The sequence below is a fragment of the Selaginella moellendorffii genome, unplaced genomic scaffold, assembly GCF_000143415.4.
Source record: "Selaginella moellendorffii unplaced genomic scaffold, v1.0 SELMOscaffold_37, whole genome shotgun sequence".
Taxonomy (NCBI): domain Eukaryota; kingdom Viridiplantae; phylum Streptophyta; class Lycopodiopsida; order Selaginellales; family Selaginellaceae; genus Selaginella; species Selaginella moellendorffii.
This window is the reverse complement of record NW_003314298.1, coordinates 1,450,463-1,477,262: the sequence shown is the minus strand read 5'-3', so window position 1 is coordinate 1,477,262 and position 26,800 is coordinate 1,450,463. Positions and strand designations below refer to the sequence as shown.

At 47.9% G+C, this 26,800-nt stretch overlaps 13 protein-coding genes across 20 annotated transcripts; 8 read left to right on the top strand and 5 right to left on the bottom strand.

Annotated features, from left to right (window-relative positions):
- The first annotated feature begins 395 nt into the window (after positions 1-395).
- On the top strand, positions 396-944 carry LOC112349274 (probable C-terminal domain small phosphatase). The gene has a single exon (XM_024683401.1). The coding sequence runs from the start codon at positions 396-398 to the stop codon at positions 942-944; it is 549 nt and encodes a 182-aa protein (XP_024539169.1).
- A 99-nt stretch (positions 945-1,043) lies between these two features.
- Positions 1,044-1,628, top strand: LOC9653753 (mitochondrial import inner membrane translocase subunit TIM50). The gene has a single exon (XM_024683400.1). It carries the CDS (start codon positions 1,044-1,046, stop codon positions 1,626-1,628), a length of 585 nt encoding a protein of 194 aa, XP_024539168.1.
- A 1,513-nt stretch (positions 1,629-3,141) lies between these two features.
- LOC9653752 (GDSL esterase/lipase 6) lies at positions 3,142-4,589 on the top strand. Its single transcript, XM_024683399.1, has 4 exons — positions 3,142-3,594; positions 3,685-3,924; positions 4,022-4,276; positions 4,368-4,589. Exons 1-4 carry the CDS (start codon positions 3,142-3,144, stop codon positions 4,587-4,589), a joined length of 1,170 nt encoding a protein of 389 aa, XP_024539167.1.
- A 151-nt stretch (positions 4,590-4,740) lies between these two features.
- Positions 4,741-8,031, top strand: LOC9653578 (protein NEOXANTHIN-DEFICIENT 1). 5 transcript variants are annotated; one of them, XM_024683437.1, is made up of 13 exons: positions 4,741-4,848; positions 4,908-4,991; positions 5,044-5,107; positions 5,173-5,202; positions 5,278-5,324; positions 5,377-5,431; positions 5,485-5,523; positions 5,580-5,727; positions 5,788-5,845; positions 5,893-5,949; positions 6,007-6,226; positions 6,284-7,707; positions 7,766-8,031. In XM_024683437.1, exons 1-11 carry the CDS (start codon positions 4,781-4,783, stop codon positions 6,206-6,208), a joined length of 852 nt encoding a protein of 283 aa, XP_024539205.1. In that variant the 5' UTR covers positions 4,741-4,780; the 3' UTR covers positions 6,209-6,226; positions 6,284-7,707; positions 7,766-8,031. The 5 variants fall into 5 exon arrangements, with proteins under 5 accessions (XP_024539205.1, XP_024539204.1, XP_024539203.1 ...); XM_024683436.1 differs by having other exon boundaries at positions 4,763-4,991; positions 6,284-7,076; positions 7,130-7,707; XM_024683435.1 differs by having other exon boundaries at positions 4,763-4,991; positions 6,313-7,707.
- LOC9653577 (ammonium transporter 2) lies at positions 6,278-7,722 on the bottom strand. Its single transcript, XM_024683398.1, has 3 exons — positions 7,126-7,722; positions 6,785-7,070; positions 6,278-6,693 (listed from the first exon to the last, which is right to left on the bottom strand). Exons 1-3 carry the CDS (start codon positions 7,720-7,722, stop codon positions 6,278-6,280), a joined length of 1,299 nt encoding a protein of 432 aa, XP_024539166.1.
- LOC9653751 (tRNA (guanine(10)-N2)-methyltransferase homolog) lies at positions 7,938-9,767 on the bottom strand. 2 transcript variants are annotated; one of them, XM_002978407.2, is made up of 6 exons: positions 9,537-9,767; positions 9,254-9,465; positions 8,872-9,204; positions 8,731-8,805; positions 8,586-8,660; positions 7,938-8,527 (listed from the first exon to the last, which is right to left on the bottom strand). In XM_002978407.2, the coding sequence occupies exons 1-6, from the start codon at positions 9,748-9,750 to the stop codon at positions 8,000-8,002; spliced, it is 1,437 nt and encodes a 478-aa protein (XP_002978453.1). In that variant the 5' UTR covers positions 9,751-9,767; the 3' UTR covers positions 7,938-7,999. The 2 variants fall into 2 exon arrangements, with proteins under 2 accessions (XP_002978453.1, XP_024539201.1); XM_024683433.1 differs by having other exon boundaries at positions 8,731-9,204.
- Positions 9,768-10,483: 716 nt separating this feature from the next.
- LOC9653750 (trafficking protein particle complex II-specific subunit 130 homolog) lies at positions 10,484-14,546 on the bottom strand. Of its 2 annotated transcripts, XM_024683378.1 has the most exons (15): positions 14,469-14,546; positions 14,191-14,420; positions 13,919-14,097; positions 13,660-13,840; positions 13,511-13,601; positions 13,249-13,412; positions 13,107-13,196; positions 12,887-13,048; positions 12,617-12,835; positions 12,025-12,567; positions 11,756-11,977; positions 11,561-11,698; positions 11,331-11,514; positions 10,998-11,281; positions 10,484-10,948 (listed from the first exon to the last, which is right to left on the bottom strand). In XM_024683378.1, the coding sequence occupies exons 1-15, from the start codon at positions 14,536-14,538 to the stop codon at positions 10,667-10,669; spliced, it is 3,039 nt and encodes a 1,012-aa protein (XP_024539146.1). In that variant the 5' UTR covers positions 14,539-14,546; the 3' UTR covers positions 10,484-10,666. The 2 variants fall into 2 exon arrangements, with proteins under 2 accessions (XP_024539146.1, XP_002978452.2); XM_002978406.2 differs by lacking the exon at positions 14,469-14,546 and having other exon boundaries at positions 13,919-14,128; positions 14,191-14,271.
- A 9-nt stretch (positions 14,547-14,555) lies between these two features.
- Positions 14,556-18,372, bottom strand: LOC112349268 (alpha,alpha-trehalose-phosphate synthase [UDP-forming] 1-like). Its single transcript, XM_024683377.1, has 17 exons — positions 17,887-18,372; positions 17,704-17,801; positions 17,238-17,626; positions 17,076-17,190; positions 16,916-17,017; positions 16,712-16,862; positions 16,573-16,661; positions 16,474-16,522; positions 16,323-16,423; positions 16,082-16,269; positions 15,909-16,026; positions 15,683-15,844; positions 15,508-15,630; positions 15,356-15,443; positions 15,169-15,299; positions 15,012-15,110; positions 14,556-14,958 (listed from the first exon to the last, which is right to left on the bottom strand). The coding sequence occupies exons 1-17, from the start codon at positions 18,314-18,316 to the stop codon at positions 14,653-14,655; spliced, it is 2,739 nt and encodes a 912-aa protein (XP_024539145.1). The 5' UTR covers positions 18,317-18,372; the 3' UTR covers positions 14,556-14,652.
- A 136-nt stretch (positions 18,373-18,508) lies between these two features.
- Positions 18,509-18,973, top strand: LOC9653575 (NEDD8). The gene is made up of 2 exons (XM_024683407.1): positions 18,509-18,709; positions 18,771-18,973. Exons 1-2 carry the CDS (start codon positions 18,549-18,551, stop codon positions 18,889-18,891), a joined length of 282 nt encoding a protein of 93 aa, XP_024539175.1. The 5' UTR covers positions 18,509-18,548; the 3' UTR covers positions 18,892-18,973.
- Positions 18,974-18,991: 18 nt separating this feature from the next.
- Positions 18,992-20,701, top strand: LOC112349273 (pentatricopeptide repeat-containing protein At2g35030, mitochondrial-like). Its single transcript, XM_024683397.1, has 2 exons — positions 18,992-19,140; positions 19,273-20,701. Exons 1-2 carry the CDS (start codon positions 18,992-18,994, stop codon positions 20,699-20,701), a joined length of 1,578 nt encoding a protein of 525 aa, XP_024539165.1.
- Positions 20,214-21,489, bottom strand: LOC9653749 (transcription initiation factor TFIID subunit 11). Its single transcript, XM_002978405.2, has 5 exons — positions 21,244-21,489; positions 21,097-21,184; positions 20,935-21,031; positions 20,708-20,881; positions 20,214-20,621 (listed from the first exon to the last, which is right to left on the bottom strand). Exons 1-4 carry the CDS (start codon positions 21,471-21,473, stop codon positions 20,754-20,756), a joined length of 543 nt encoding a protein of 180 aa, XP_002978451.2. The 5' UTR covers positions 21,474-21,489; the 3' UTR covers positions 20,214-20,621; positions 20,708-20,753.
- Positions 21,490-21,508: 19 nt separating this feature from the next.
- Positions 21,509-23,810, top strand: LOC9653748 (DDB1- and CUL4-associated factor 8-like protein 2). The gene is made up of 5 exons (XM_024683405.1): positions 21,509-21,745; positions 22,003-22,254; positions 22,362-22,505; positions 22,564-23,367; positions 23,427-23,810. The coding sequence occupies exons 1-5, from the start codon at positions 21,605-21,607 to the stop codon at positions 23,667-23,669; spliced, it is 1,584 nt and encodes a 527-aa protein (XP_024539173.1). The 5' UTR covers positions 21,509-21,604; the 3' UTR covers positions 23,670-23,810.
- Positions 23,811-24,019: 209 nt separating this feature from the next.
- On the top strand, positions 24,020-25,080 carry LOC9653747. Of its 2 annotated transcripts, none has more exons than XM_024683443.1 (2): positions 24,020-24,127; positions 24,478-25,080. In XM_024683443.1, exons 1-2 carry the CDS (start codon positions 24,116-24,118, stop codon positions 24,955-24,957), a joined length of 492 nt encoding a protein of 163 aa, XP_024539211.1. In that variant the 5' UTR covers positions 24,020-24,115; the 3' UTR covers positions 24,958-25,080. The 2 variants fall into 2 exon arrangements, with proteins under 2 accessions (XP_024539211.1, XP_024539210.1); XM_024683442.1 differs by having other exon boundaries at positions 24,020-24,660; positions 24,705-25,080.
- Positions 25,081-26,800: the final 1,720 nt, after the last annotated feature.

Sequence of the window (26,800 nt, the reverse complement as noted above, 5' to 3'; positions counted from 1 at the left end):
TTGCCTGTCGTCATGCATTGCGATTGTCCGGCATTCAACAGTACGTACCAAAGTTTTTCTTACGTGCGAGAGGGAAGAACTCGACACGGACAATCGCCAAACAGATGGTGCTCTATGAGATGGCAAATCTTGTCCTCTAGGAGCTGCATCGCCGCACCATTGCAAAGCTTTGATCGCAATGAAGGACGATCTGGAAAGCTCCGCCCTTGGAGACCTGGAACAAGCCCTAGGCGCGTGTGCCACAAGCCCTGGGCGCAAGAAATAGAGCACAAGATGGCCTGTGGCATGTATAAAACACATTGTCGACCAATGGGATTGTTTTATTTAAAGCGTAAAGCCACGGACGGTGGTGATCAGCGGCGATCCCGGATTCCTGATTAGGGCTGCGGGAAGGAATGGAGAGGGGGGTGCTGGTGCTGGATCTAGACGACACGCTGATTTGCAGGAAGAACTCCACTATCGTCAAGAGGCCTGGCCTAGAAGCGTTCCTCAGCAAGATGGCGCAAGTATACAAGCTCATAATCTTCAGCGCATCAGACTCAAAGCATGTTAACGATTGTGTGGCCGGGTTTGGGGCATTTGCGCATCTGATCAGCGAGGTATACAGCATCAAGGATTGCACCAGGTGCCGACAGGGATTTGTCAAGGACGTGTCCAAGCTTGCTACGTGCAACATGAAGAGGCTAGTCTGGGTGGATGATGTTCGCCTCAACTTCAGGCTGTGCCCGCACAATGGCATCGAGATCAGGCCATTCAAAGGAGAAGCAGATGATAGGGAGCTTGAGAAGTTGACACCTCTTTTGCTCGAGCTGTCCAAGGTGGAGGACGTGACGCAGTTCCTGTGGAATGGCCAGCCAAAGGTGTCGGAAGCACAAGTGCAGTCTGCCAAGAATCTTGTCAAGGCCAAGGGCAAAAACAAAGCGGTACCGGTACCTCGCAAATGAGAGCGGGTTTGAGAGTATTCTTGACAATGTTCATGCCATTTCTCTTGGAAGAGGGCCTTTTTTTTTTAACGACGCCCTAAATAACAGGGCTTTCAGGGCATGGCGGAAGCGCGCAAACCCGTTTTGGTGCTGGACCTGAACGAGACGCTGGTATGGAAGAAGAACGCGAGCACTATTGTGAACAGGCCTGGGCTGGAGGCGTTCTTGAGCAGGATGGCAATGGCCTACTGCGTTGTCATCTTCAGCGTCTCGGATTCCAGGCACCTGGATCAATCGGTGGCAGGGTTTGGGGCGAGTGCAAAGCTTATAACCGACGTTTACGGCATTGAGGATTGCACCAGGACGAGGGCCGGTTTCATCAAGGATGTGCGCAAGGTAAAGGTCAGGCATGAGTTGAAGCGGCTAGTGTGGGTGGACAATGAGAGGTTCCACTTCAGGCTGTGCCCGCACAATGGCATCGAGATCAAGCCATTCAGAGGAGAAGCAGATGACAAGGAGCTTGAGAGATTGACACCCCTGTTGCTCAAGCTGTCCAAGGTGGAGGATGTTACGCAGTTCCTGTGGAATGGCCAGCCAAAGGTGTCGGAAGCACAAGAGCATTTCGCTGGGAAGAATCCTTGCAAGCCCAATGCCAAGAACAAGAAATGGTTGAGTGGACAAAGCTCGGCTTCTGGATTGGACTGAGGCAGAGTTTTCAAGGTTGTCAAGAAGAAGTTGTGAAACATACTAGAAGTTGGAATTTTATTGCGTGCTATCTTCAAGTTGCATGGGAATTACTCTCAACACAACGATACGTCAATATTATCCCATTGGTTGCTTGCACCTTGCATGCAATTGCCAGCTGGCACTTCAGCTGAAAGGCTGCTTTATAAACCTTCTTAACCACCTTTTGCGTATAAGTATAAGATTGCAAGAATGGATATGTCCCTCATCTCAGAGAAAAGGATGTGAATATTTAAGCTGACGATTCAGGGAAGATAGTGATTGGCATACTCGAGGAAAGGATTGGTGAAAACATTGACCTTAAAACTCATTGTTGGTTTCGTGTATTTGCACGAGCAGAGTGGCAGTTGGATTGCACAAGTATTTTCAAGGTATATTGTTTCTAGATTACTAGTAAAAGTAATAGTTAACTTATGAATAAGTTAAGTTTATCATAGTTAGTAGGGTATTTTACCCAAACATATATTGTATAAAAAAAAGAAAAAAATTCAATACTTTTCATATAAATTTATAAACTCAGTTTTATGTAATAACTCTTGTATAAATTTATTTTGGATTCAATATTTTGATCCATTTGCTAAATTAAATACTCTTATATTAGTATTTTTTTGATTTTTTATATTTATATTCTTATTTAGATGGTTTGTAAAATTTACATAAAGATTTTGACATTTAATATTTTATTTACTTTGATACTCATTATAAAAAAGTGAAGTAGATTATTTTCAATAGAATAATATAAAACAAAGATTTTGCTAGTAAAGAGACACATTTATAGAAATATATGTGAATAAGAGTTTAGGTATCAAAATTACATATTGCTTTAGATATTATTCTTTTATTACCTAACAATGCTCATTCCTCACTTTATTAGAGTTATTTCTTGTTTATTCCAGTATAGCCATCAGTTCCATTTCTCAAATTTGAAGATTAATTTATGTGATTTAATGTGTACCTTTAAAAATATAACTGAAATTATTTTTTATGTTATGTGTTTAGAATATTTTGTAAATATTCTTCTTTCATAATCCTAATCAATGGCTAAGATGTTAACATTTTACTAGTTTTTTTTAAAAAATCCAGCAAGAAATAAAAGTTTTTGGGATAGATAGGGCTCTGTCTTCACCATTTCTTGAGATATATACACCATGATTTCTTTTTTATTGGTTATTTGTCATGACTTATTATTTTTATGTTATTTAAAAAAAATGGTAAGCAATTCTGTCTTATAATAATATGTATAATGGGTTTATAAAGGCACTGGCAATAGGAAGAAACATGGAGTTGGCTTTGCTAGAACTTCTCAACAATACACCTATTTACTCAGCTTTCCATTGCCACCTTTTGAAGATGCAATACAATGGAATGTTTCTAGAAGATTGGCATGAAGCGAGTGTTTCGATCTTACATAAAAAACCGGAAGCGTGACTCTGGACCAAAAAAGCCTCGCAAAAAAACTCGTCATCACGACTGCATGGGGACGATGCGCGAGAACTCTCAAATTTATAGCGAGCATTCGCCGGCTCCTCGACTCCAAATCCCAGCCACGATGCATAGCTTCGTGCCAGTGCTGCCCATCTTGCTCGAGCTCCTCGTCTTCGCGTCCCACGCTCGCATCGCCTCCGGCGCCCCCATGTTGCCCACGAAGCCGGCGTCCGCCATGTTCGTGTTTGGAGACTCCATCCTCGACGCTGGTAGCGCAAAGTTTCTCCCCCCCAATTCCTCGGTCGCGGCGCTCTCCCCGCCGTATGGAGAGACTTACTTCAAGGTCTCCACGGGGCGATTCTCGGATGGAAGGACGCTCGCGGATTTCCTCGCGCAGTGGATCAACCTCCCTTTCACCCGGTCTTACATGGATCCCGACGCTGTTCTTGAGATTGGAGCAAACTTTGCGTCCGCGGGGAGCCGTTTGATCGGCGAGTACGCGGTATACGTTCTTCCAAAACCTCGTTTTCCATCGCTGGATGTCGTAGTATAGAACTCTCTCTTTGGATCGAGCTTATATGTGCTTCTCCAGGGAGCCGTGAGCTTTAAGACGCAGATCGATCAGTTCACGGAGCGCGTGGGTCTTCTCCGGGAGCGATATGGAGACGATCGAGCCAAGACAATCCTGCGCGATTCGGTGTTTATAGTGGCGATTGGGAGCAACGACCTGGAGGCCCTCTACTTCCCCACGAACTCGAGCTTTCGCCGGATCGGATCCTCGTGGCGCTACTACGTGGGCATGATGATGGAAGAGTACGAGGCCGCTGTCAAAGTAAGCCCACTCTAAAAACTCTCTTCTCCAAAAGTTCTTCGAGAGAAGCTTTCGCATTGCTTTGATCTGTCCTCGCTCTTGGTTTTGCGCTTGCTAGACTTTGTACAACCAGGGAGCGAGGAAGATCGTGCTGGTTGGAGTGGGACCGATCGGCTGTGCACCGGCGGCTCGCTACTACGTTGCCAAGGTGGGATTGATCACCCGTCGCCAGAAGATTGGCTGCTTGCAAACGCTCAACGAGATGGCGGCGTTCTTCAACAAAAGCTTGCGCAACCTTGTGAACAAGATGCTCTTCCAGCTCCCGGAGCTGGCCATGGTTTTCCTCAAACCTTACGGCCTCCTCATGGATGCGGTACGTTCCCCTCTAGAGAATGGTAAGTTTCGATTTTGATCTTCGCTTCATGGTCGCGAGCACTGATGGATTCACGCGAATGATTTTCAAGGATTCACGAACTCGAGGGAGGCTTGCTGCGGCGATGGACTGTTCCATGCTGGCGGTTGCAACAATTCATCGTTCGTTTGCCCGGTTCCATCGACGCATCTCTTCTGGGACTCGGTGCATCTCACCGAGGCAGCTAATCTCTTCCTATTTCGCTACTTCTGGTTTGGTGATCTCCGCGCCGCGGAGCCCTACAACCTCAAGAGGCTCCTCGCTTGAGAAGTAAACGACGAGAAGAAGAAGAAGAAGGCGAATATCCCTTATATTAACGGAATACGCTAAATCCTAGCAGAATGTGCTTCTTTTCAAACTGAGACAGGATATACCGGCTAAGAGAATATACTGTTTGTTTTGGATTTTGGATAGTGTGTGGGGTTTATATTTTGCCGTCAGCGATCCTGGCGCTCCTCCCTCGCAATGGCGGCTGAGGAGAAGAAGAAGATTCTCGGCTACGCTGCCGGGTCTCCATGGCGCTTCGCAGGAAGGTGAAGGAATTCTGGTGTGTTTCTTTCTTTCACGGATTTGTGTGTGTTTGTGTGCGTAGGGCGCTGTATCAGATGCATTTGGTCAAGGCCGAGACCGCGCGGAGGCACATTCCCGGAGAATTGAAGCTTGTGGAAGCTTTTGGGTGCGAATTCTTTCTTTTTTTCGCCAAATGTGTTTATCTGGTCTTTGTGAAGATACACGCTGGGTGGATTCTTCCTTGCGCACTACAACGATAGTCCAGTCGGGCCTTTCGATGAGGTGATATTCTTGACTCCTGTGCTCATTGTGTGAACCATCGTTTTCGTTTCTATATAATCTGGTAGTGGAATGTCGACGATCCAGAGATTGAGCAGGTATTAGAAATATAGTTCTCCTGCGAAGACAACTTTGGGTGTTGGAAAGACGCTGATCGTTTGGAACGCTTGCAGCTCGTTGTGATTGCTGGAATTGTCTGGAACCCGCCAACTTCTTGTGCGTAAGTACCATATGCTTTCTCTTTGGGTTTTAAACTGTGTCATGGCTTTTAGCTGGGCAGCGAGAGTTTTAGTGAACGACAAGGGAGCCTGCAGGCACGGAAGAATGGTGAGTGAATTTGAGGCGCTTGTTGGCATGATTCCTTACAGAATTCTTTGTAGGAAGTGGGACTCCCCAGCCAGCTTGCAAGCTTTTCACATGTAAGCGTTCTTCGTTTTCTCGTGCCGGTTTTTGTTTTTCATTTTCTTCTTCCCAGCCTGTGATTTCTGTGAGGAACAAAGGTGGAACTCATCAGAATCGTTTCAACTTTTTTAATTCCGACATCAAGGAGGAAGAAACACACGGGCTTGATGTTTCACGTGGAAGCTTTAATCCGTGGTGTCGTATATCTATGGCTCACAGCTGTAAGAAGCATTGCAATTTATTTTGTTTGGCCTTACATGCTTTTCTTCTTTTCTGTTCAGTAATGAATGAAGCGACCAGGAAAGGTCCGCCATTGAACTTTTGTCTTCCCAGCTTCAGGTGTGTTGTACGTAAGTTTTGCAGTGAGTTCTCACTGTGTTTCTCAGTGGCAACACCAGGCAGCAGCCAAATATTCTAAAGTACTCTTGCGATTTGAGTTGCAGGTTCGTTTTGTGCTTTGCTTTTGTTTGTTTGATGAAGACAGAATATCATTCCTCCAGGGTGGCTGCTTCAAAGCCAGCATCAATAAGTGCTCCAGAGCACATCCCTGGCAGTGACCATTTGGATGCTGACATCCTTGAGATATTATCGAGCAAACCCGTGCTGGCCCTTTCGTTTGAGGACATGCAAATGGCAGTGAGAGCCCCCACTGTGCTCATATCGAAGCAAGCTGCAGCTGTGAATGAGAAAGGAGCCGGCTAGAGTGTGTGTCCAGTCCAGGTAAGAACTTTCTGATTCTTGTGTAAATATTATTTATTTACAGTCTTATGTTCAAAGTGTTGTTTTCTCACCGTCCTCCCAAACAGCGTAAGCCTCTTCTCCGTGAACAGCATCGTCGCCAATGCGCAGTTGGTCATCGGACATTCTTAGCTTCATCAGTCTTTTCACAACGACGCAGATGAGGGTGGTCACAGCAACGTTCCACAGAATTACTAGCAAAGCTGCAGCAAGCTGCTTGAGTACTAGCTGGAAATTTCCAAAGATGACGCCTTCCGAGCCGGATACCGGGGAAACCATAGCTGTTAGACGGGGATGAGCAAAAAATCCAGTAAGGAGGACTCCTATCAGAGCTGCTATTCCGTGAGTATGAACAGCACCGGCAGTATCATCCACTTCTTCGCAAAACTTGGCGGTAGTTTTCTGGTGGCACAGCCGAGTCAGCCAAGGCAGACTTCCAGAGCACAATCCTATGCACATCGACGCCCATCCTTCGACAAGTCCTTCGAGAGAAAGAAAAAGAACAGTTGCAAACTGAAAGGTGGAAAAACTCTGGCTTACCAGCCGCTGGAGAGATTGCAACGAGACCAGTCATGAGTCCTTGAACAGCGCCAAGAACCGAAGGCTGGCCGTGGTAGAAGACGTCGAGAGAAGTCCACACTAAGAGGCTTGTAGCAGCGGCGATATTGGTATTTACAACAGCCAACGAAGCCTGTTGTGGAGAAAGGAAGGCACTTCCACCAGCGAATCCGATCCATCCCAGCCAGACCAGGCCAGCTCCAGCGAGAACGAGCATCACATTATTTGGCGGATACCGTGCTCGATCGACTGGATGCCGAGGACCAACCTGCAGGTACAAGTTCTCTCGAGTCTTCGACTAAACCACGTACTGTTTGACATACCCAGTGAGCAAGAACAGCGCCGCTTACGCCTGCCGAGAGATGGACAACGTAGCCTCCTGCAAAGTCCAAGACTCCCCACCGCGAGAAAAAACCACCGCTCCAGATGCTGGACGCTCCAACAGTGTAGGAGAAAATGAGCCACAGTGGGACAAAGACCGCCCAGGCCTGAAAGGTGATTCTAGCCGAGACCGCAGAGGATACAATGGCCACGGAGTTAGCCGCGAAGCCAAACTGGAAGGCCACCATGGTTGCCGAAGGGAAGTCGAGGTCCTGGTGAGTAGCCGGGTGTTGGCTACGGCTGAGAAGGAACTTGGTGTAGAGAACAGGTCCAGGGGTCCCCCAGAAGGGAAGGAGGTGTGATCCAAAGGCTAAGTTGTGGCAGATCGTCACCCAGCAGATGAGAGAGGCAGTGAAGGCGTAGAGGGTCAGGAAGGCGGTGTTGACGGCCCACTTCTTCCTCGCGATGCCGCTGTAGAGAAGTAGGAGCCCGGGCATGGTTGCCAGTCCCGCGAGAATGGCTGCCACCATCATCCAGGCGTTGCTACCTTTGTCCATCCAGCACGGAGTCGACGACGATGAGAGGTACGAGCACTTCATCTCCAGTTTGGATACAAAGATTTACAAGTTATTGGATCTATAGGGAGACGATCGAGAGTGTGGAGTGTCCATCTTCTGGAGCTGGGAGCTGCCCATGAGGAGCTTACCGTCAAACCAAGAGGTATCCATTGCATCCACGCTCGCTTGGATCGCTCTCTTTTTAAGCACCTTCTCCTCGGTTACATCGCTACGAATGCAAACAACGTCCGCGTAGATTCGCTTGCATATACTCTGCTATTGCCATTCTATCATACATTAAACTCTTGCCACCTTTCTATCATACGTACTTTCCCCTGTATTTGGGAATAACTCTCTGCAAAACTTCGCCGCCGGGTGTGAATACCAAAGAGCGCAGCTTGTCTTTGGCGTCGAGCAGCTTTGCGTGGTTCTTCTTGAACTCGAGGTGTGTTTCCAGCGCCCGGGCAGCCAGATCGTCCGTGTACTCGCTCGTCTTCTCCATAGTGAGAAGGCAGCGGCTATACTTCGTGCTGAGGATTTGCTCGCTGGAAGAAACGAGCTGGAAGCATGGATGATCCGGGAGCTTGTTGTCCGCGCCCTCCTCGCGCGAGAGGGGATAGAAGAACACCAAGCGGCCGCCGGTGACGAGGAGCTGCGCCGCCATGTCGAGTAAGTCGTGGACGCACTCCTCCAAGATGTAGGCTGCGGTGGAAGGGATGTGTTCCTTGCGCTTGTCGTCCGGGATGATGTATGGATCTATGATGCCTTTGAGGAGCTTCCTCCCTCCGGATTTTCTTCCCCCGGCTCGGATTCCATACGGGGGGTCGCAGATGATAGCATCGAAAACCTGGAATAGCGAAAGATCACAAGAGGGTTTGAGTGATAGGAAGGAAGTGTGTACAAACCTCCCTCAAGTTTGGTCGCCATGGCCTTGCGTTGTTGTCTGCTCGAACCAAGCCCACTGGCGGAGGCAAATCATACTGAAGAAAGCGAAGAGAATCAAAACAAGAATGAGAAGAACGCAAGTCCTTGAGCTCTCGCAGTGTTTACCTGTTTAAAGTTACTCCAAACGTTGCAATCCGGGCCACGACCATCGCGAATAACTCGTAGATCAATATCGGCACCCTGCGAGAGATCAAAGTATGACAAGCGAAAAAGAAGAAGAAAAGGAGAAAAAAGAGGCTTTTTTACCATTGTCAAGGCACCATAGTGAGCAGCCGCGACGAGGATGCTGCCCGTCCCGACGAAGGGATCATACACAAACTTGCCCGTGTCTACTAGAGCCTGGTTAGACATGAGACACGCAATCTCAGCATCCATAGCTGTAGGACCAAGATACTTTCGAGTGCTCAATGCGTACTTGGTAACGAGGCTCCTGTCAGCTCCCCCAATCTCACGTCCAAAGAAGAGCCTTGTGCCATCCACCGATGGCTCCAGCGGCGCTGGCATCCCATTGTTGATAACTCGGCCATCCGTTTCCATGAACCAGAACTTCTCTTTAGGATCTCTCAGCTGGACGCGACCCTGGAAGAAGTTCGATGGATACAAGTTGAAACTGGAGGAAAGAATGTACCTGGAAAGGAATGAAATCGAAGCTGTTGATGAGCTTGATCTGTTCCTCGGAGCTGATGACCTTCCCGAAAGTGTCGACAATGATCTTGAAAGTCACCTCGGTTCCCAAGTAGGGGCGCTTCTTCTCCTCCGGGAACGCCTCCACGGCCGCACGGAGCTCCTCGTACGTGCTCCCCTCGCCCCAAATCTCGAAAATGGCCTTCACGAGCACGCCTAGCGCAAAACAACCGCTTTCAATCCATCGGGAAATGCAATGCAAGCCCAAAGCAAGAGAAGATACGCACTTCGCTTGGCGATGCTGCGCGCCATATCCTCCGACGGGAGGCGCACGAAGTAGAATGGCGAGTCGGGATGATGGTTGGGCGCTTGCCTCCATTGCAGCTTCCCGGAGCACCCAAAGAGCTTGGCTAGCGATTCAACCTCTGGAATGCGGTAGTCGAGCAGCCTGTGCAAGAAGTAGCAGAGGTACCAAGACCCAGCGCCATGCTCCCCGCCCATGGGAGCATAAAACCCTAAACTTGAAGGAGCCCTAAAAACAGAGCACTGTAAAATACATAACCATAGTTAATTGTTATTTAAGTTGAATTAGAAAAACCCTAAAACGTCTAAAATTAGATAAGCATCCACGTGGCTCTTAAGGTTAAAGGAAATCCTATCCAAAAAGATTGCATATAAAACTTTGGTCCCATACTTTGGGAGAGATTAAATGGGGAGACAGAGGCTCAAGCTGGCGTTTATCGTCAATCTCTCCAAGCGGCGGCACGCCTTCAAGAAGAAAATGGACAATTTGCTGAAGAAGTCATACGAGCTCAATGTCCTCACGCGCACGCGGGTGAGAATACGGGCTACGTTCTTGGGCGCCGTCTACGTCTACGTGTTTGACGGTACCTGCGACTATGGCTATGGTAGCTGCGACTATGGCTATGACTACGAGCAAGAAGGTGGCGAGGAAGGGCAAGCGGGTGGCGAGGAAGAGCAAGAGGGTGGCGAGGAAGAGCAAGAGGGTGGCGAGCATGACGATGACGGCACCGCAGATGATGACGAGGGCTTTGACTTTTCCGGGTTTGACATATCGGTGATAGACGACTCCCTGCCGGACTTGGAGAATTTCCTCGAGGAATTCAGTCAAGAGCAGTCGTCATGCCCTAGTCAAAAGGCTCCCATTGACTACGTCAACAGCGAGGAGGAAGTCAACGGCTTCTTCAACTTCTAGGGTTCTACTGACCACTCATTAGATAACATAACCTCTGTGTACCTACGTGAATTTGCCCAAATTCCCTGTCCCGCAAACAAAGGATGGGATTTGACAAACTTCACGAAAGAGTACCTCACAGAGCATCTGTTTACATTTGTATTTCTAGAGTTTCAATGAAAGAAAACAAGCACAACGATGAAATCGTTGCAAGCTTTTCATTCAAGACTGTGGCTTCTCCTCGAGGCAAAACGCGTAACAGGGTGAAGGCGGCAGAATGTACACGAGATGAGAAGCTGGCTGACAATGGCTGACTTGCGAGTGATCAATCCCGCAAAGTTCCAGCGATGGGGGGCGGACATGCCCGGCAACCAAAGGCAGGCAAGCAATCGACACGACTAGCTTCGTACCGGATTGGATCGCCAGTGACACAAAACCTTTCCGCCTCCCCGCAACCATCCAGGACGCCGGGCTCGCCTTGACTTCGTACGCAAGCTGCTCGATCTACAAAAGAACCATGAATGAAAAGAGAAAGTAAATGGCTGAGCTTTACCTCGCTCGACTGCGCTTTCTTGAGTCTCTCGATTCTCCACTGGAGGATAACTTGCTTGCCGACTCGTGGACACGGGCCTGGTAGTGGCAGCATCCCGACTGCTACTTGATGGTCCGAGACCGGCACTTGCAGCTGGAAGAAGCCTTTGAAAGTCAGGACGTCTTGCTCGTCGATCTTGCCTTCCCCTGAGGTTGAGGATGCTTGGCTTCCAGATATCTTGTAGCTAACGGACAGAGCGCTTCTTTCTCTTGGTTCCTCTTCGTAGCCACCACCATTGGGAAGATCTGAGAGAAAAGTTTTGAGCGTGGCAGTAGTAAGTTTGCTTTTACTCACCGCCGTTTTCGTGGTCGTCTAATTTGATTAGGAAAACGAGAGCGCATTCGGCATATCCAGAAATCGCGATTGGAAGCATCCACAACGGATCGGAGCTACTAGTGGCATGATGAAAACCACCTTGCAAGCTAAGTGCGGCATCTAAGATTGTAACTCCGACGTTAACTTGGGATAGCAAAGTAACCTGCAGAACTTGTCAAGTGAGTGAAACGCGCGATATGGAGGAATACCTGCAGCAGAAAGACTCCCGCATTTTCGTTTGCGACGACCCGAGTGCTGAGACGAAACGGCTCCGTAAGACCTGACAATTCTGGTTCTGTACGTGACGTTTCTGGCTTCATTTCGACAAGGGGTCGAGGAACCGAAACCTGTCAAGGACACAGAGGAATTTAATTTGATCCTGTACATGTTTTTAAAAGCCATACCTGGAGCACGGGTCTTACGGGCCTCTCCGAGCTCAAATAGTCATCATTTTCAAGCGAGCCAATGGCGCTGATGGTGCAACATGAATGTGAACGTATCGCCACTTGACCAAGTTGTCCAGTTAATGCTCCAAGAACATATGATCCTGGTTTTTGAGGTTGCACCACCATCGAAATAGTATTCTTTCCTGGTGACAGAACAGGGACATCTGCACTCTTGATGGTCTGCAGAAACACATATCAGAATATCACATGAATGACGCATTTCAAACCTTGGCACTTTCATCAAGACTGAAAGTTGCAGACAGCGTCATGCTCAGGGATTGGAGTGAAATCTCGTCGGTGAATCCACTCCATACTGTAACCGGCAGCGTCCCTGGATCCCCTTCAAAGAGCTCCAATGGTGGTCCAGGTTGTCCGCAGAACGTCATCAGAGCTGACACGTCCACGGGAAGAGGAACTTTCAGTCCACTGTGTGCGAGTTTCACAACTTCGGACTGAAGGGCCTTCCTTTGCTCAACAGGTACCAATCCGCGATCCAGTGACAGGAGCTTTATGCAGGAAGAAAGATATCCCCCAAGGTCGCCCAATTGTTTCTGGCATTCGGCAAGACGTGGGAGGACCTCAGCTACCAAAGCATGCCATCTCTCACCGGAATAGAGAGCACAAACTTTCTCGTATAGTTTCGCCGCAGAATCAAAATTCCCTGTCCGAAGGTGTAATGCCGCTACTTCACCATCCAGGACAACACCATGCCTTTTGCGAGAGCGATGGTAGTTGTCAGCTGCTGCTCGTGTAAGTTCAAGATACATTGCCTGCGTGTCACTTTAAGACAGAGTACAGGTAAGAAAACATTCTTCATACCTCATATCCTTCAGGTGATGATAATGCTTTTTTGAGGCCTTCGTGGGTGACAATTTTTAGTATTTCAGCCACTGCATCAGTATGTGCGTCATCTAGTTTCTTTGGCTTCTCAGCAGCGGCTGCCGATGGGCTTGCGGGGCTACCACTTGAATACAAACTTCTGCGCGGCGAAGTTGAATGTAGTGGTCCGTATCCAAGAATCTCGGATAGCCTCATCAACTAAAGTTCAAGGTTACCAAAAAAGCCATCGCAAAACCATTTAAATGTTACCTTTGTTCTAGCAAGCGAGTTCAAGTCTGCTTGAAGGCGATAGAATTCCTTTTCAGCGTCTGGCGTCACTGATCGAGGAGTAAAACATTCCACTGTCGCTTTTATTAGTGACAGGCAGGCTGAAACTACCCATATTTCCCGCATACAAAATGGCAGGTTTTTCTGTTTAATACAAGCTGTATTAAACATCCCATTTCCAAGAGAGAAGGACAAAGATTACCTCGTGCATAGATAAAATTTTTGAGAACGAGTAAATGAAATACAATCCTCTTCCAGCAACATCAATTGTACGGTTTAACTTGAACAGCAACTGCAGAGACTAATCTTTAGCAAGGAACAACAGTAATGGTTAGAAAAACTACCGAAGCCTGACGTGCAAAAAGGTACTGGCGGAAGTCAAATTCACGGAAATAATCGTCAACAGTAAACTGTGTGACTTGCTTCCGTGACACTTCGAGAAGTGCTGCACGGTCGTCCCCATGGTCCATTCCGCCAAAGTCCCTCATCTTCGAGGAAGGAATATTAACTGCCATGACCAGTTACTGCAAATCAGAAATGAATTGCTTTAGCAGGCCATGGTCTAGCATATGGACATACAAAATGCAGCTTGAAACACTACCTCACCTATTTCCAGATATATTTGCTCAATATCATCATATTCTCGAAGTGCGTCCTCAAAGAGATATGCAAGCTCAAACATAAAGGCCAGACCCTCCTGCATTGGAATAGACTTGAACGTTGGCAAGAGCCATAAATCCAAAAGGAAAGCATACCATAACGGTGAAAAGGTTGGAGAAGCTCCATCCCGGCATCGAACGATTTTCGTTTAGCCGCTTGACCTCATCATAAGACTGTACCCGACGCTCTAGCGTATTGCGGATGCATTCGCTAGTGCGAGCATCAATTTCCTCCCACGAGGCTGCGTCCGAGGCACTTAAATCCAGCTTGCAACATCTACAAAAACTCGTCTGGCATAAGTTCTCACAGCTCATAGAAATAACGCGAGCAAAAGAGAAAAAAAGAAAGAAAAACCTTTCGCGTCTCTTGCTGCTGAAGTCAACTTCCAGCTTGCTATAGATGCGCTTCGCCTGCTTCCCGGTCGGATCATTGGGATTGGCCTTGGATACAAAAACGATAAACCATTCTCGCTCATCGTTTTGTACCATGCCTTTGATTCGCGGCTTCAAAATGGCCTTGTAATCGTCAATGTCCTGCGCAAGCCACCCACATTGCTTGTAGCAACTAGAAAGGAAACAACACAAAAGGAGAAAAATTCTAGAAAAAATTGGATGGAGCTACAGTACCTCGCATGTCACCAAGAGAATGGTCGCATAGGGGAGCCGGAAGAAAAAGGGCGATTGCTCCAAAGGAAATCGAGACCGAAGGCGCGGATCTGTAGTGAGCACAAATTCCACCGGCAGCTTCTCCACGACAACGGGATTGCGAGCCTTGTTGTTGAGCAGCGTCTTCTTGAGCGGAATGCGAGCCTCGAAGGAATCCTTGACGAGCGGCCACAAATCGCTCACATCATCGACTGGCGGGAGCGTATTATCAGATCTGAGGGATGGAAAATGCGACTTACTTGCGATGATCAAGCTCTCGGAGGAGATCTTGAAGCTCTGGAACTTGGTGAGCCAGGTGGACGCTGCCATGGAGCTCAAAAACCCTAGAGCTAGAAATTAGAGAATGTCACATTTTACTATCCAAGTAAGTTTGTTCACAGCCGTCGGATTTTAGCCAATCCGACGGCGTAGATTCAAAGTTTATCAGTTGCTTGGCTTCGCCAAAGAGCTAAGAAACGCTACAACTTCTTCGCTGCCTGCAAGAGAGTATCTCGCGAGAGATCGCTGCCTTCCAACAGTGCACGAGAAATAGTTCTCCCCGTTGAGATCCAGAACCGACGCACCTTGGATCATTGACGATTCCTGGGGAGCAATCGGATGATCCGGCGAGCGCGCTGCTTTTGTTGTTGATGGTGCTGCTTTGGATCTCGGGGGAGACGCTGCTTTGGGTTCTATATTCACTCTCTGGTAAGGCAAGTCCGGCTCGAAAAACGTGTAGATGTCTTCGTCCTGGAAAGACGACGCTCAAAACTTTTATCGTATCTTTGCTGATTGTAGCAAACCTTGCTGAGGAAATGTCCAATGCACATCACGTAGTCGATTGGCACGCTCATATTCTTGCTGTGGACAACTTCTCCAAGAATGCGGTCGATTGCGGCACCCTGTAGGATTTTCTCTGTTACGAGGGGAAAAAGAAAAGGATATCGATGGTTTTCTTACCTTCGAAACTCCAACAGGACGAACTTCCACCGATTTGCTCCCTTGGACGACATCCACGGCGGCATTTGAGATTGGTCCTGTCCACAAGTGCTGCAACATATCCCACGCTTGAACCCTTCCAAACTCAAGATCTGCGCAGAAGAAAAGTAAAATATAAGCAGCTAAGAGACACACAAAAGGTACCAACCTGCATACTTGAAGTTCCACACTAGAGAAGTTTGACGAGCTTCGACATATGATCTCGGTGTGCGCTCGCTGAAATAATCGAACACCAGCTGTTGGAGCGCTTGTTAAAACCACCATTGCTGTACTACAAAAAGAACCAGCTTCTGATGGTACCTGCACGCTCTCAACCCAGTCCAAATTGAGGTGCTCGGGCATTGTTGTCATCCAGTCACCAGACGTGTGTCTGAGAAACATGCCATTTTCCGCAGCAAGCCATAACTTAAAATCGCCAAAAGCCTGAAACTCTACCGACAAAAATCAGAATTCTCGAGAAACAATCAGAAGTGACCTCGTCAAGAAGAGAGCGCTCGCTACCACTGAGTATCACAACCGTTGCCTTTGGATCCGCACATAAATGTCGAAGAGTTTCGTGCAAAGCAGGATGCAAAGTTTCTCTAACACGATCAAGGCGAGGAGCGTCTGCTTGTGCAGTGAGAGCCGCATTAAATCCCTGAAGTAGAGTAAAACATCGAAGTAAGTCACAATTACAAGATGGAAAACCATAACAAGTTTACTAGAATCAGCAAGCAGTTCTTCGACGTAGCATAACTGCTAATTGCTTTCTCGACCGGCAGTGGTGGGGGTACACGCAGAATGCGCAACTCTGCCTCCACAACCGTATCGTTTAGTTCACTGGAAAGAAAACAATGAGAGCGTTTGAGATACGAAGAACCTAGTACGAGTTTACCTTACAAACGTGTCGGCCCAGAGCTGAGCCGTATGGGATGTAACATGGATGAAGTTGTGACGGTGTCTTTCTTGCCGTTCAGTCTCGCTCATGTTCAACGCATCTGCTATGGCACAAGCCGCCTCGACAATGTTCCAAGGATTGATAAGTATCGCTCCAGCACCCAGCGATTGTGCTGCACCTGCAAACTACAAGCATGAATCACTTAAAAGCTCCAATCTGAAGAAATTTAATTCAGCACCTCGCTCAAGACAAGAACACCCTTCTTCTGGTCCTGGCATGCGACATACTCGTAGCTCACAAGATTCATGCCGTCCCGCAGAGATGTTACCAGCAACACGTCTAATAGTGGCATAAGTATAACCAGAAACTTACGAAGTTTTAAAGCTTACCAGTAATCGCATACAGAGCACATAGCTCACAAAACTCCAGTGATCGGTCCTATTTTGAAACTTGACAAAGCCAAATAAGAATAAAATTACTTCGTCTACCAGATGATGGATGGGAACTGTTGTCAAGGTTCCGAATCGACCATTAATACGTCCAACAATCTCGTGAACTTGGCTCGATAGCTTCTGATCTACAAAAGTCTCGAAGTTAAAAAGCGCAAGACAGATAAAGTCAATCTACATTCATGAACATCTGTTCGAGTAGGCACCGCGATCTGAACCATGACGACTTTGTCGTGCCAAATCGGATTGTCCTCGAGAAACTTTTCAAACGCTAGTAGCTTCTGCGGAATTCCTTTGATCATATCCAATCTATCAACGCCCAGCATAACCTGACAAAACAATACGTGTGAAACACAAAGCCAATCCATTCAAAGCCTCGTACCTTTCGTCCCGAGAATCGCCTAGAGAGCTCCTGAATATGATTTCTAACAGTAGACGTATGCAAGGCCCTCACAAAGCGCTCCGCATCAATCCCGATTGGAAACTGCTCAAAACTACAGCTCAATACATACCAAAGACCAAAAGCCGAACTTCATACGTACAGCTGCGACTCTAGTGAGCTTTCCTTGATCTTCAACACCATCTGGCGTCCCTTCCAAGCCCAAAATACGTGTGCATGCACTGACAAAGTGTCTCGCATAGTCATATGTATGAAACCTGCGAACCATCAGCTACCCCTAGTCCTGGATAACATAAACACATACCCGATCAAATCGGCTTTCAACACGGCTTGCAACAGCTCCGACCGCTGCGGCAAAGTCCTGTAAATCTCCGACGACGGAAACGGCGTATGCAAGAACCATCCAACTTTCATCTCACTCTTGGCTTCTTTGAGAAACCTCGGCAGAAACATCAGATGGTAGTCGTGACACCAGACGACGTCCCCTTTCTGATAATGCGAGAGAACAACCTGCGCAAAAATCGAGTTTGCGCGCTTGTACGCATTAAACTGGGCCTCGAGACCACGAGTCGCAGCCAGCCTATCGTCCTGGGTGAGTCCAATGTAATGGAAAAGCGGCCAGAGAACGTTGTTACAGTAGCCATTGTAGTAGAGATCAACAGTCTGTTCGTCGAGAAAGACCGGCACAAACCCCTGGAAGAAACAGGCAAAAAATTCACAAACGATGAGCTCAAGAACAAAAGGAGCACTCGAACAAAGCACGCTTTTACCTCCTCCCCGAGAGCTCTCGAAAGAGATTCTTTTCCTACGTCGTCCTGGACATTGACACCAGCCCAGCCGATCCACGTCGTTTCGAATTGCTTCACTCCTGCGAGGATCAAAGATGCAAGATCAAAGAAAGCAAGCTAGAGCTCCGGGAAGAAAAGAAAAACGAGGAGGAAAAAAACACGTACCAAGTAGCGCACTAACAAGCCCACCAGCACTGAGCTCCAAGGCCCACGCATTCTCACTACGCCGGATAGCCGACACTGGCAAGCGATTCGCCACGACGAGAAGCCTTTGCCTCTGCTCGTCCTTGATGATCCCCTCCGAGCCCCCAATCCCATCGATATCGCCGGCGCCGCTCTCGCCCCTCCGGAGCTGCCTCTCGCGGAGCAATCTCCCCACCCGCGATGAGAAAACCGGCGATCCAGACCCGAGCTTGGACGAAGAAACGCTGTGATCGTGGTATCCCTCCTCGCCGAGCAGCGGCCCTGCCTGGGATGCCACTGGATCGTCCTCCTCTTCCTCCGATCCATACATTTTTAAACTAGATCTTTCCTGCATGCTTGAATTCTTGCTATCCTCTTCCTCCCCTGCTGGATCAGTGATAAAATGTACCATTGATTGAGCGCTGCGTCCTCACAAATCGCTCGAATCGATCGATCGATCGATCAAACAGCCAGATAACAGAGAGAGAGAGGGAAGAACAAGTAACCTTCCATAACCCTAAACCCTAATCTGACCAATCTGAGCCGTTGGATGCCATGTGTCCCATGCAAAGTTCTCAGTCCTAAAGTTTTCCGTACAGTTTTAAAGGCCTAGGGTTAGGGCTGCTGGACTGGGGGGAGCTCCGATGGGCAAGCATGGCTTCTTCCGGCTGCTGGGCGGCACCATGATCAAGGTGAAGACACTCACAGGCAAGGAAATCGAGATCGACATCGAGCCCAATGACACGATCGAGCGCATCAAGGAGCGCGTCGAGGAGAAGGAAGGGATTCCTCCCGTCCAGCAGAGGCAAGCGAAAGAAATCTCTTGTTTCTTCTGGGAGAGATGGAATGACTCTTTGTTCTTGCAGGCTGATCTTTGCCGGGAAGCAGATGAACGACGACAAAACCGCGCGCGATTACAACATCGAGGGCGGATCCGTGCTCCATCTCGTTCTCGCGCTCCGCGGCGGCGCCGGGGGATTCCAATGAAGATCAAGCTTGGGCTTTTTGTACAGGGCAGTACAAATGCGTGGAGTGTTCTCCTTAATAGTCGAACTATTTTTTGGTTTTCTCTAAACATCTTGATGGAATGGACGTGAAATCTCTAGCTTCGCTCGTCCGATCCAGTGGCGAATCTAGAAATCTCGCCCGGGGCCGCGAGCTACACGAAGCGATTCGTAAAGGGCAGCACGGCCAGAACACGCTGCTCTTGAATCTCTTGATCGAGATGTACGGAAGGTGCGGGCAAGTGTTCCACGCCAAGCAGATCTTCGATAACCTCAAAGATCCAAACTATTTCTCGTGGAACATCATGGTGACAGCATTTGCCCAGAACGGGCATCTGGATCAAGCGCGGGAGCTCTTTGACAGAATGGACGGCCCGGATGTCGTGCTGTGGACGCTGATGCTCACGGCGTACGGCCGCCGCGGGAATCTGGACGATGCGAAGGGAATCTTTGACCTGATGCCCGACCGGAATATCGTGACGTGGACGGCGATGGTGCAGGCATATGCCCAGCATCGGAATCTCGCCGGTGCCAAGTCGGTGTTTGACCGGATGCCCGAGTGGAATCTCGTGACGTGGAATACCCTGCTTATGGCATATGCCCGGGAAGGGTATCTGGACGTGGTCAAGAGAATGTTTGACGAGATGCTCGAGCGTAATGTGGTCACGTACTCTACGATGCTGCAGGCATATTCCGAGAGTGGTGAGTTCTCCGGGGTTGAGTATTTACGAGAAAATATTCCAGAGCACGACGTGGTATCTATGACAGCTATGCTCTCGGCATATGCCCAAGAAGGGGATCTTGTGGTAGCAAGAAGAATGTTTGAGAATATGCCGGAGCATAATACGGTAGCTTGGACTGCGATGCTGCAAGCTTACGCTGTGAACAGGAATCTACGCGGTGCAAAAGAGGTATTTGATAGAATGCGTGAGAAGACTTTGGTCGCGTGGAATACGCTTCTACAGGCATATGCCGAGGATGGGAATCTAGAGGCTGTAATGAGCATCTTTGGAAAGATGCCCGAGTATAATGTTGTCACGTGTACCGCAGTGATTCTTATCCTTGGTGAACACGCCCAGCTAAACGAGGTTAAAGCAACGTTTGACAAGATGCCTCTTCACGACATTGTAACGTGGACAAGCCTACTAACGGCATATACCCAGAACGGGCATCTTCTAGATGCGAGGCTTACGTTCGAGAATATGCCCGAGAGGAACGTTGTCTCTTACAACATTATCATTGGAGCATATGCTCACAAAGGTCTTACAGCCAAAGCAAGAAAGATGTTCTATCAATCTCCTGAGAGAAACACTATAACTTTCACGACTTTGATCGTAGCAAACGCTCAATCTGGACATGACAAAGAAGCGATCGAGTGTTTTGGGCTGATGTTCCTGGACTCCTGCAAACCAAACGAGATCTCATACCTCGGAGTTTTAATAGCCTGTTGTCATGGAGGCCGATTGGAACAAGGATGGTCTTACTTCTTGCTGATGAGCGAGGATCCCGTGCTTAGACCCGGGATAGAACACTTCTCTTGCATGGTGGATCTTCTCGCGAGAGCTGGGCAGCTTGACAGGGCCGAGGAGCTCATAAACCAAATGCCCTTTGTCCCTGACGAGATCACCTGGGGAGCTCTTCTTGCCGGGTGTAAAACTCATCGAGATTTCCAGCGAGCGAAAGTGGCGGCTTCGCATTTGTACGATGGAGACCCTGAGAATTCAACATCACACGTTCTTTTGTCAAACCTCTACGGCGAAAAAGTACCTAGAGAGAAATCGAAAGCGACTTAGACATACCAAGTTTCGTAGAGCCTTTGCAGCTGACATCTCGAGTTTTCTTGTTCTAGCGAAAAAGGCTTGGTCTGGATCGAATCGGAAGCTTCCCCTCTAGCTTCAGTCGCCGGTACGCTTGGCGGAGATGACGGGGTCGGATCGGTCCCTCTTCCTGTTGCTCGGACATTATGATTCGAGCTGCGAGACCACGAAGTTAGAAAAAAAAAAAGAACGCGCTCTTGGACTTTTACCCGTTTCGATAACATCACCCACGAACATCTTCGCGAGACCAGACATAACGATCGACATTGGCACTGATATAGAACACCCTGCTACGTTTTGGACAAGCTGAGAAAGATCAAAAGAAAGAAAAATTCAGCGAAATCACGAAGAGAAGCAAAGGAACCACTCACTCTACGCATTTGCGTCTTGGGAAAGCCCGACCGCCGGTAGTGCTCATACCGATCTAGCTGATCTGCAGTAAATCTTCCCATAGCTTCCCTAGAACACACAAAAGAGAAGAATTTAGAACTGGAGGAGAGATATTTCGATCTACTCACTGGATTCTATCCGTGTCCACGATCGGCTGCTGCCGTGGCTTCTCGACCTCGACCTGCTGCTGCTGATCTTCATCCTCCTCGGCCTCCACCTCCGCCGCCGCCTCGCCCTCCGCCTCTCCATCCTCCGCCTCTCCCTGCGCCTCGGCGTCTTCGTCTGGATTCCTCACGGGCTCGTCCTCGTCGGATCCAGAGAGTAGCGGGAAATCGTCGTCGCCATCGCCCCCATCCATCCCTATAAACCCTAAATTCCTCTTCCTCTTCCAGTGAATCTTTTGTGACCTAAGTAGAATCGCGGTATCATGGGAGACGTCCCGTGAAAATCCCTAGCCGGGAGACGAGAGCTGCGAGCGAGCGCGCTACGATGGACTGCGATGGCGCTTCGGCTTCGCGGAGCTCCACTCCAGCTCTGGAGCTCTACAAATGTAGGCACTTCGAGCTCTACAAGCGCGAGATCGGCAGCTTGCGGCCGTCGCTCTACGCGCATCGAATCGGCGGCTGTGAGGTGCGTGTAGCGATCGCCTGGGTTTTCATCTCCTTAGGTCTGGTGGCTTCCTCCTTGCATGGATTCCCATTCTCTTTTTCGTGCTTTCTTACAATGCTCTTCGTTTTTGGAGATATGGAGTTCCTTGGATTTAAATTTCTTCCTCTTCTTCATCTTTCCAGGATTTCTTTCCTTCATTCTTTTCTGCGCTCTTGGGGAATGATCAAATTTTTTTGGTCGGAACTTGACTTTTCGTTTTTCTCTTCTCCTTTTCCCAGGACATGGTACAACGACTTAAGGAGTTTCGCAGACTTTCTGGGCATCGAGGATGCGTTAACACTGTTCACTTCAATCCCTCCGGCGATCGATTGGTGTCCGGCTCGGATGACAAGCAGATCATCTTCTGGGACTGGATGGCCGGACGAAAGAAGCTCATCTATCACTCGGGTCACGAGCAGAATGTTTTCCAAGCGAGAATTATGCCTTTCTCGGATGATCGCAGTGTTGTCAGCTGTGCTGCTGATGGACAAGTAAGTCGTTCATTCCTTCCATTTTCGTTAAGTTCTCTCCCTGATCGTGTTTCGTCAACCAAACTACCACCTAGAACAAAAAATCTAATCTTTCCAACTTTTTGTAGGTGCGTCATGCTTTGATCTCCGAGGATGGAAGAGTTGAGACTAAGAAACTAGCCAAGCACAGAGGTCCTGCTCACAAGCTTGCGGTCGAGCCAGGAAGTCCTCGAACGTTCTTCAGCTGTGGAGAAGATGGTATTGTCCTACATGTAAGCGAATCCTTGGAGTCTTTCCCTGGTTTTGATACGTAGTGTGTTTGTTTTCTAGTTTGATCTGCGAGACAACAGGCGGACAAAGCTTCTAAGCTGTCAGAACCGCTTCAAATCCAGAGGCCCGCTTGTCCGCCTGAATTCAATCGTCATCAATCCCCGGAATCCAAACTATCTCGCTGTCGGTGGCGACGACGTCTACGCCCGAGTTTACGACCTGAGAAAGATCGGTGACGACACACCAGTCAGCCTCTACACTCCAAAACACCTCATCGGCTTCCCGCACATACACATCACCTGCGTCGCTTACTCTCACCAAGAGGAGCTCCTCGTCTCATACAGCGACGAGCACATCTACCTCTTCCAGAGGGACATGGAAGTCCAGGATCAGACGAGGCCCGACGACGACTCGGCGTCGGACGAAGAAGTAAACTCCGACACCCCCGACTGCGACGACGAGATCGACACAAGCATCAGGAAGAAGGATGGAGACGACGACGCGGAAGACGAAGATCAAAGTGGCGACATGGACGACGACAAGGAGAAGTCGAGCGCCGCCGACGATGGAAGATCTCCGCAAGTTTACAGGGGCCACAGGAACGCACAGACGGTGAAGGGCGTCAACTTCTACGGGCCGAACAGCGAGTACGTGATGAGCGGCTCCGACTGTGGTCACATTTTCATCTGGAAGAAGCGTGGAGGAGCTCTCGTGACGATGCTCAAGGGAGACAGGCGGGTCGTGAATTGCCTCGAGCCTCATCCTCACACCGCGTTCCTGGCGACGAGCGGAATGGACAAGACGATCAAGCTCTGGGCTCCAACCAGCGTGGATCGAGAACCATTTCCTCCAAATGCTGACAAGGTAAGTTCTCCTGTTTTCGAGTGAGTCTTCTCTCCACCATTGTCTTTAACTTCGTGCAGATCATGGAGAGGAACAAGCGAAGCCGCGAGGATCTGTCGAACGTCCCGTTCACGCCCGAGATCATCATGCGAGTTCTCCATCTCCAGAGCGCCCGATTCGTCGACCCGGAGGCGCAGAACCAAGACGACGCGCAGGAGCACAACGAAGAAGAAGGCTACTACAATCTCATATCCACGGAGAACTCGGACGAGGACAGCTCGGACGATAGCCTCGGAAGTCCGCGCGAGTGTATCATAAGTTGAGGGGGGGAAAAGGAAAAGTGGTCGTTGGCCTTGGTCAACGAACTTTCTATTTCCATCGGTCGATTTTTTTGACCGTCGTCAACGCACGTCAAGGGTGTTATATTCTAATTCTAAAACTGCCCTAAAAATTATCCGGCCGAATTGAATATTCGATCTTTGTAATTATTTAAACATTAAATATCTGGAAAACAATAATATATTACAAAATAATATCAGTATCCAAATAAGCAAATGCAAATTATTCTATAGGTTTTTAACTGGTATATTCCAATCCGGCCGAATGAAATATTCGCAGTCCGTGGAGTATATAAATGCAAGACCTGCGGCGATAGGGCTTTTCTTTGGGGGCCTCTGGCGGTTGAGCTCGGGAGGATTGCTTGCCTGTGTGCCCGCTTCTTCCTTCTAACGATTTCTGTCGCTTGTGGCGTAGATGGAGCTGGATCTGGATGGCGCCCATGGTGAGTGATCGCATCTCTCCTTTGCTTGCTTGATTGTTTTGCTGTGGAGCTTGGTTTTTCTTGCTTGGGTGCTCTCTTTCTCCTCTTTGCCGCAAGAAGGCGAAGAGCTCGACTAGATTTCCCACGCCTCCAGCAGCCCACCGGACAAAGTCCGGCCCGACCTGGGGACATCCTGGCTCGGGCGTTTTCCTTTGGAGGCGGCGCCTCCAAATGGGACTCGTGGGTAATTTGCAAGAGGGGGCTGCCGCGCTGGTGGAGGTACTCGGCGAGCGCCTCTACCAGGCTACCGTGGCGGCCTCCACAAATGTCCAAAAATCTAAAGAAGCCTGCTCTTTTGTTGTTCTTACAAGGTCTCTCTTCTCCAAGTCCAAGAAAACGGATCTCTACTCCACGATGAAGTGCTGGGGATTCAAGCCAAATGCCTTGAAGGCTTGTGCCGCTCTGGCAGCTCTCTCTCGAGGATGGATTGCTTGGATCGGGCCAACGGCGGTGTATTGGACCAAACCTCTTCGTCTCGTAGAAATGTCCCAAGTGTGAGAACTCCAAGGTTGTGTTTGATACTGGAATTCTTTGATAGTGGTGATGGGGAGCGGCTCTCGAGGCTTTGTGAGAACTTTCACCTTCCAGGATCCCCAGACCGAAAACAATCCATATCACAGGTTCATCTACACGTCCTTCCAGGAGCGAGCCACTGCCATCTCTCACGGCAACACTGCTCGCCACGCCAAGGAGCACGGAGACCACAAGCTCGCGACTGTTTGCGGCCTCATCGCATCCAACGAAAAGCGGCACGAGAATGCTTGCACCAGGATCGTGGAGAAGCTGTTTGAGATCGATCCGGAGGGCGCAATGCTGGGGCTGGAGGACATGATGAGGAAGATCTCCATGCCGGCTCATCTCATGTACAACGGTTAGGACAAGAACCTGTTTGAGCACTTCTCTTTGGTGGCACAGAGGACGGGGGTGTCCACTGCCAAGGATTACGCAGGAATTCTGGAGCACTTGGTCAAGAGATGGAATGTCGAGTCCATCACTGGATTGTCTGCTCGTGCGCAAAAGGCCCAGGAATTTGTGTGTGGTCTCCCTCCTCAGATCTTGAGACTGGAGGAGCGAGCTCAGAGCAGGGTGAAGAAGGGCCCCAAGACTAGAACGTTTAGCTGGATTTTCAATAGGGAAGTCGTTCTCTAGGCGTAAAAGGTAAAAGGTGTACATTCCAATAATTTGCTTTGTTTTATTTTGTTTAGACACCAAACAGTCCAACTAAAATAAAAGAGTTTATAAGAAACATGTGCATTGTTTAATACATTTTCTTCTTTTGATTGTTTAGGAATTAACCAATGGATATACATAGAATATATTTGAATATTTGAACAGGGGTGTGAGGTCTAGTTATGCCATAAATTAATATTGTGATTTTGATATCTGATCAAATTAGTGAGTATCAAAATCCCAATATTAGTATATGGCATAATTAGACCTGAAGTGATGACCACTTGCTCCTGTATATAAATTAAGACTTTTGGATTAACATTTCTGTATTCCATTTTTGTATTTCATACACTCACCACAGTTAATATTCATTTAAATTTTCTGAATAAAATATATTCTAACTTATTCTACCATCTAATGGTTTATGATATTTATATAATTTATAAAATTTGTGAGTAAGTTAGTCACTTTTCTTATTATGGTTTCTCCAGCATTAGTCTTTCAGAATAGTGGAGGGGTGATGTCCCAATGTAATCTCTTGCTGATATCCTTATTAATGTGAACAAAGCGAGAAAGAATCTATAATTGATAAGAAAGAAGAGGTTAAGCAAATGGAAGAATACCATAGATAAATGAATTAAGTATACCTTGAAACTCTTTGGCTTTTTATTGAGATTCAATAGCAACATTTGGTGGTAACACCATCACTTAGCTAGGTCAGTCATCAAGGAAACACATTGGTAAGTGTGATGAAAATTGTGTCATTTTTTTTCTTTTGGCCATAATTTTTGAGTTTAGATCCATGATAATATAGGTCACTAACATGACAATCCGAAGCTCAAGAATCCAAACCAAGGTTATAGTTTGTCCTTGTTTTTTAAAGCAAGATTTAATTTGATTGAGATGGCAAAGAAAAAGTGTTTATTGATCACGAATTAATGTCAAGGATAATGCCCTATGAGTGGTTTGTGAAGGATTTCACAACAAACATGTATTGTCTCTACTTGTTAGCAACTGTTTATAATTGTAATATATTTTAACTCTCTCTCTTTAATCCAAGGAGAAAAGTGGTAATATATTTAAATTTTATTGCATGATACATCTTAAAATGCTGATCAATAACTTTTATTAAGTCTAAGAGAACTAACACCTTGACAGATGTTGATATCTTCATTGACATGGAAATGAAAATGTTAGTTCCCTTTAGTTTAATAAGAGATTTTAGTCAATGAACCCTTTAGCTGAATAAGGGTTATTATGGATGTTTTACAAGACAAAAAACATATTTATGAATACTTAATACTTGTGTCATTTGCCCATGCATTTGATCTCTCTCCCTTTAACCCACTTGAAAAAGAAGCAATTATTTTATAAGAAAGTCTTCAATGGGTATTTTATCTCTATTCTCCCTCTAAGGTTTTAACAATTCATAGTGACAGCATATGCAAATAACATATCATAATT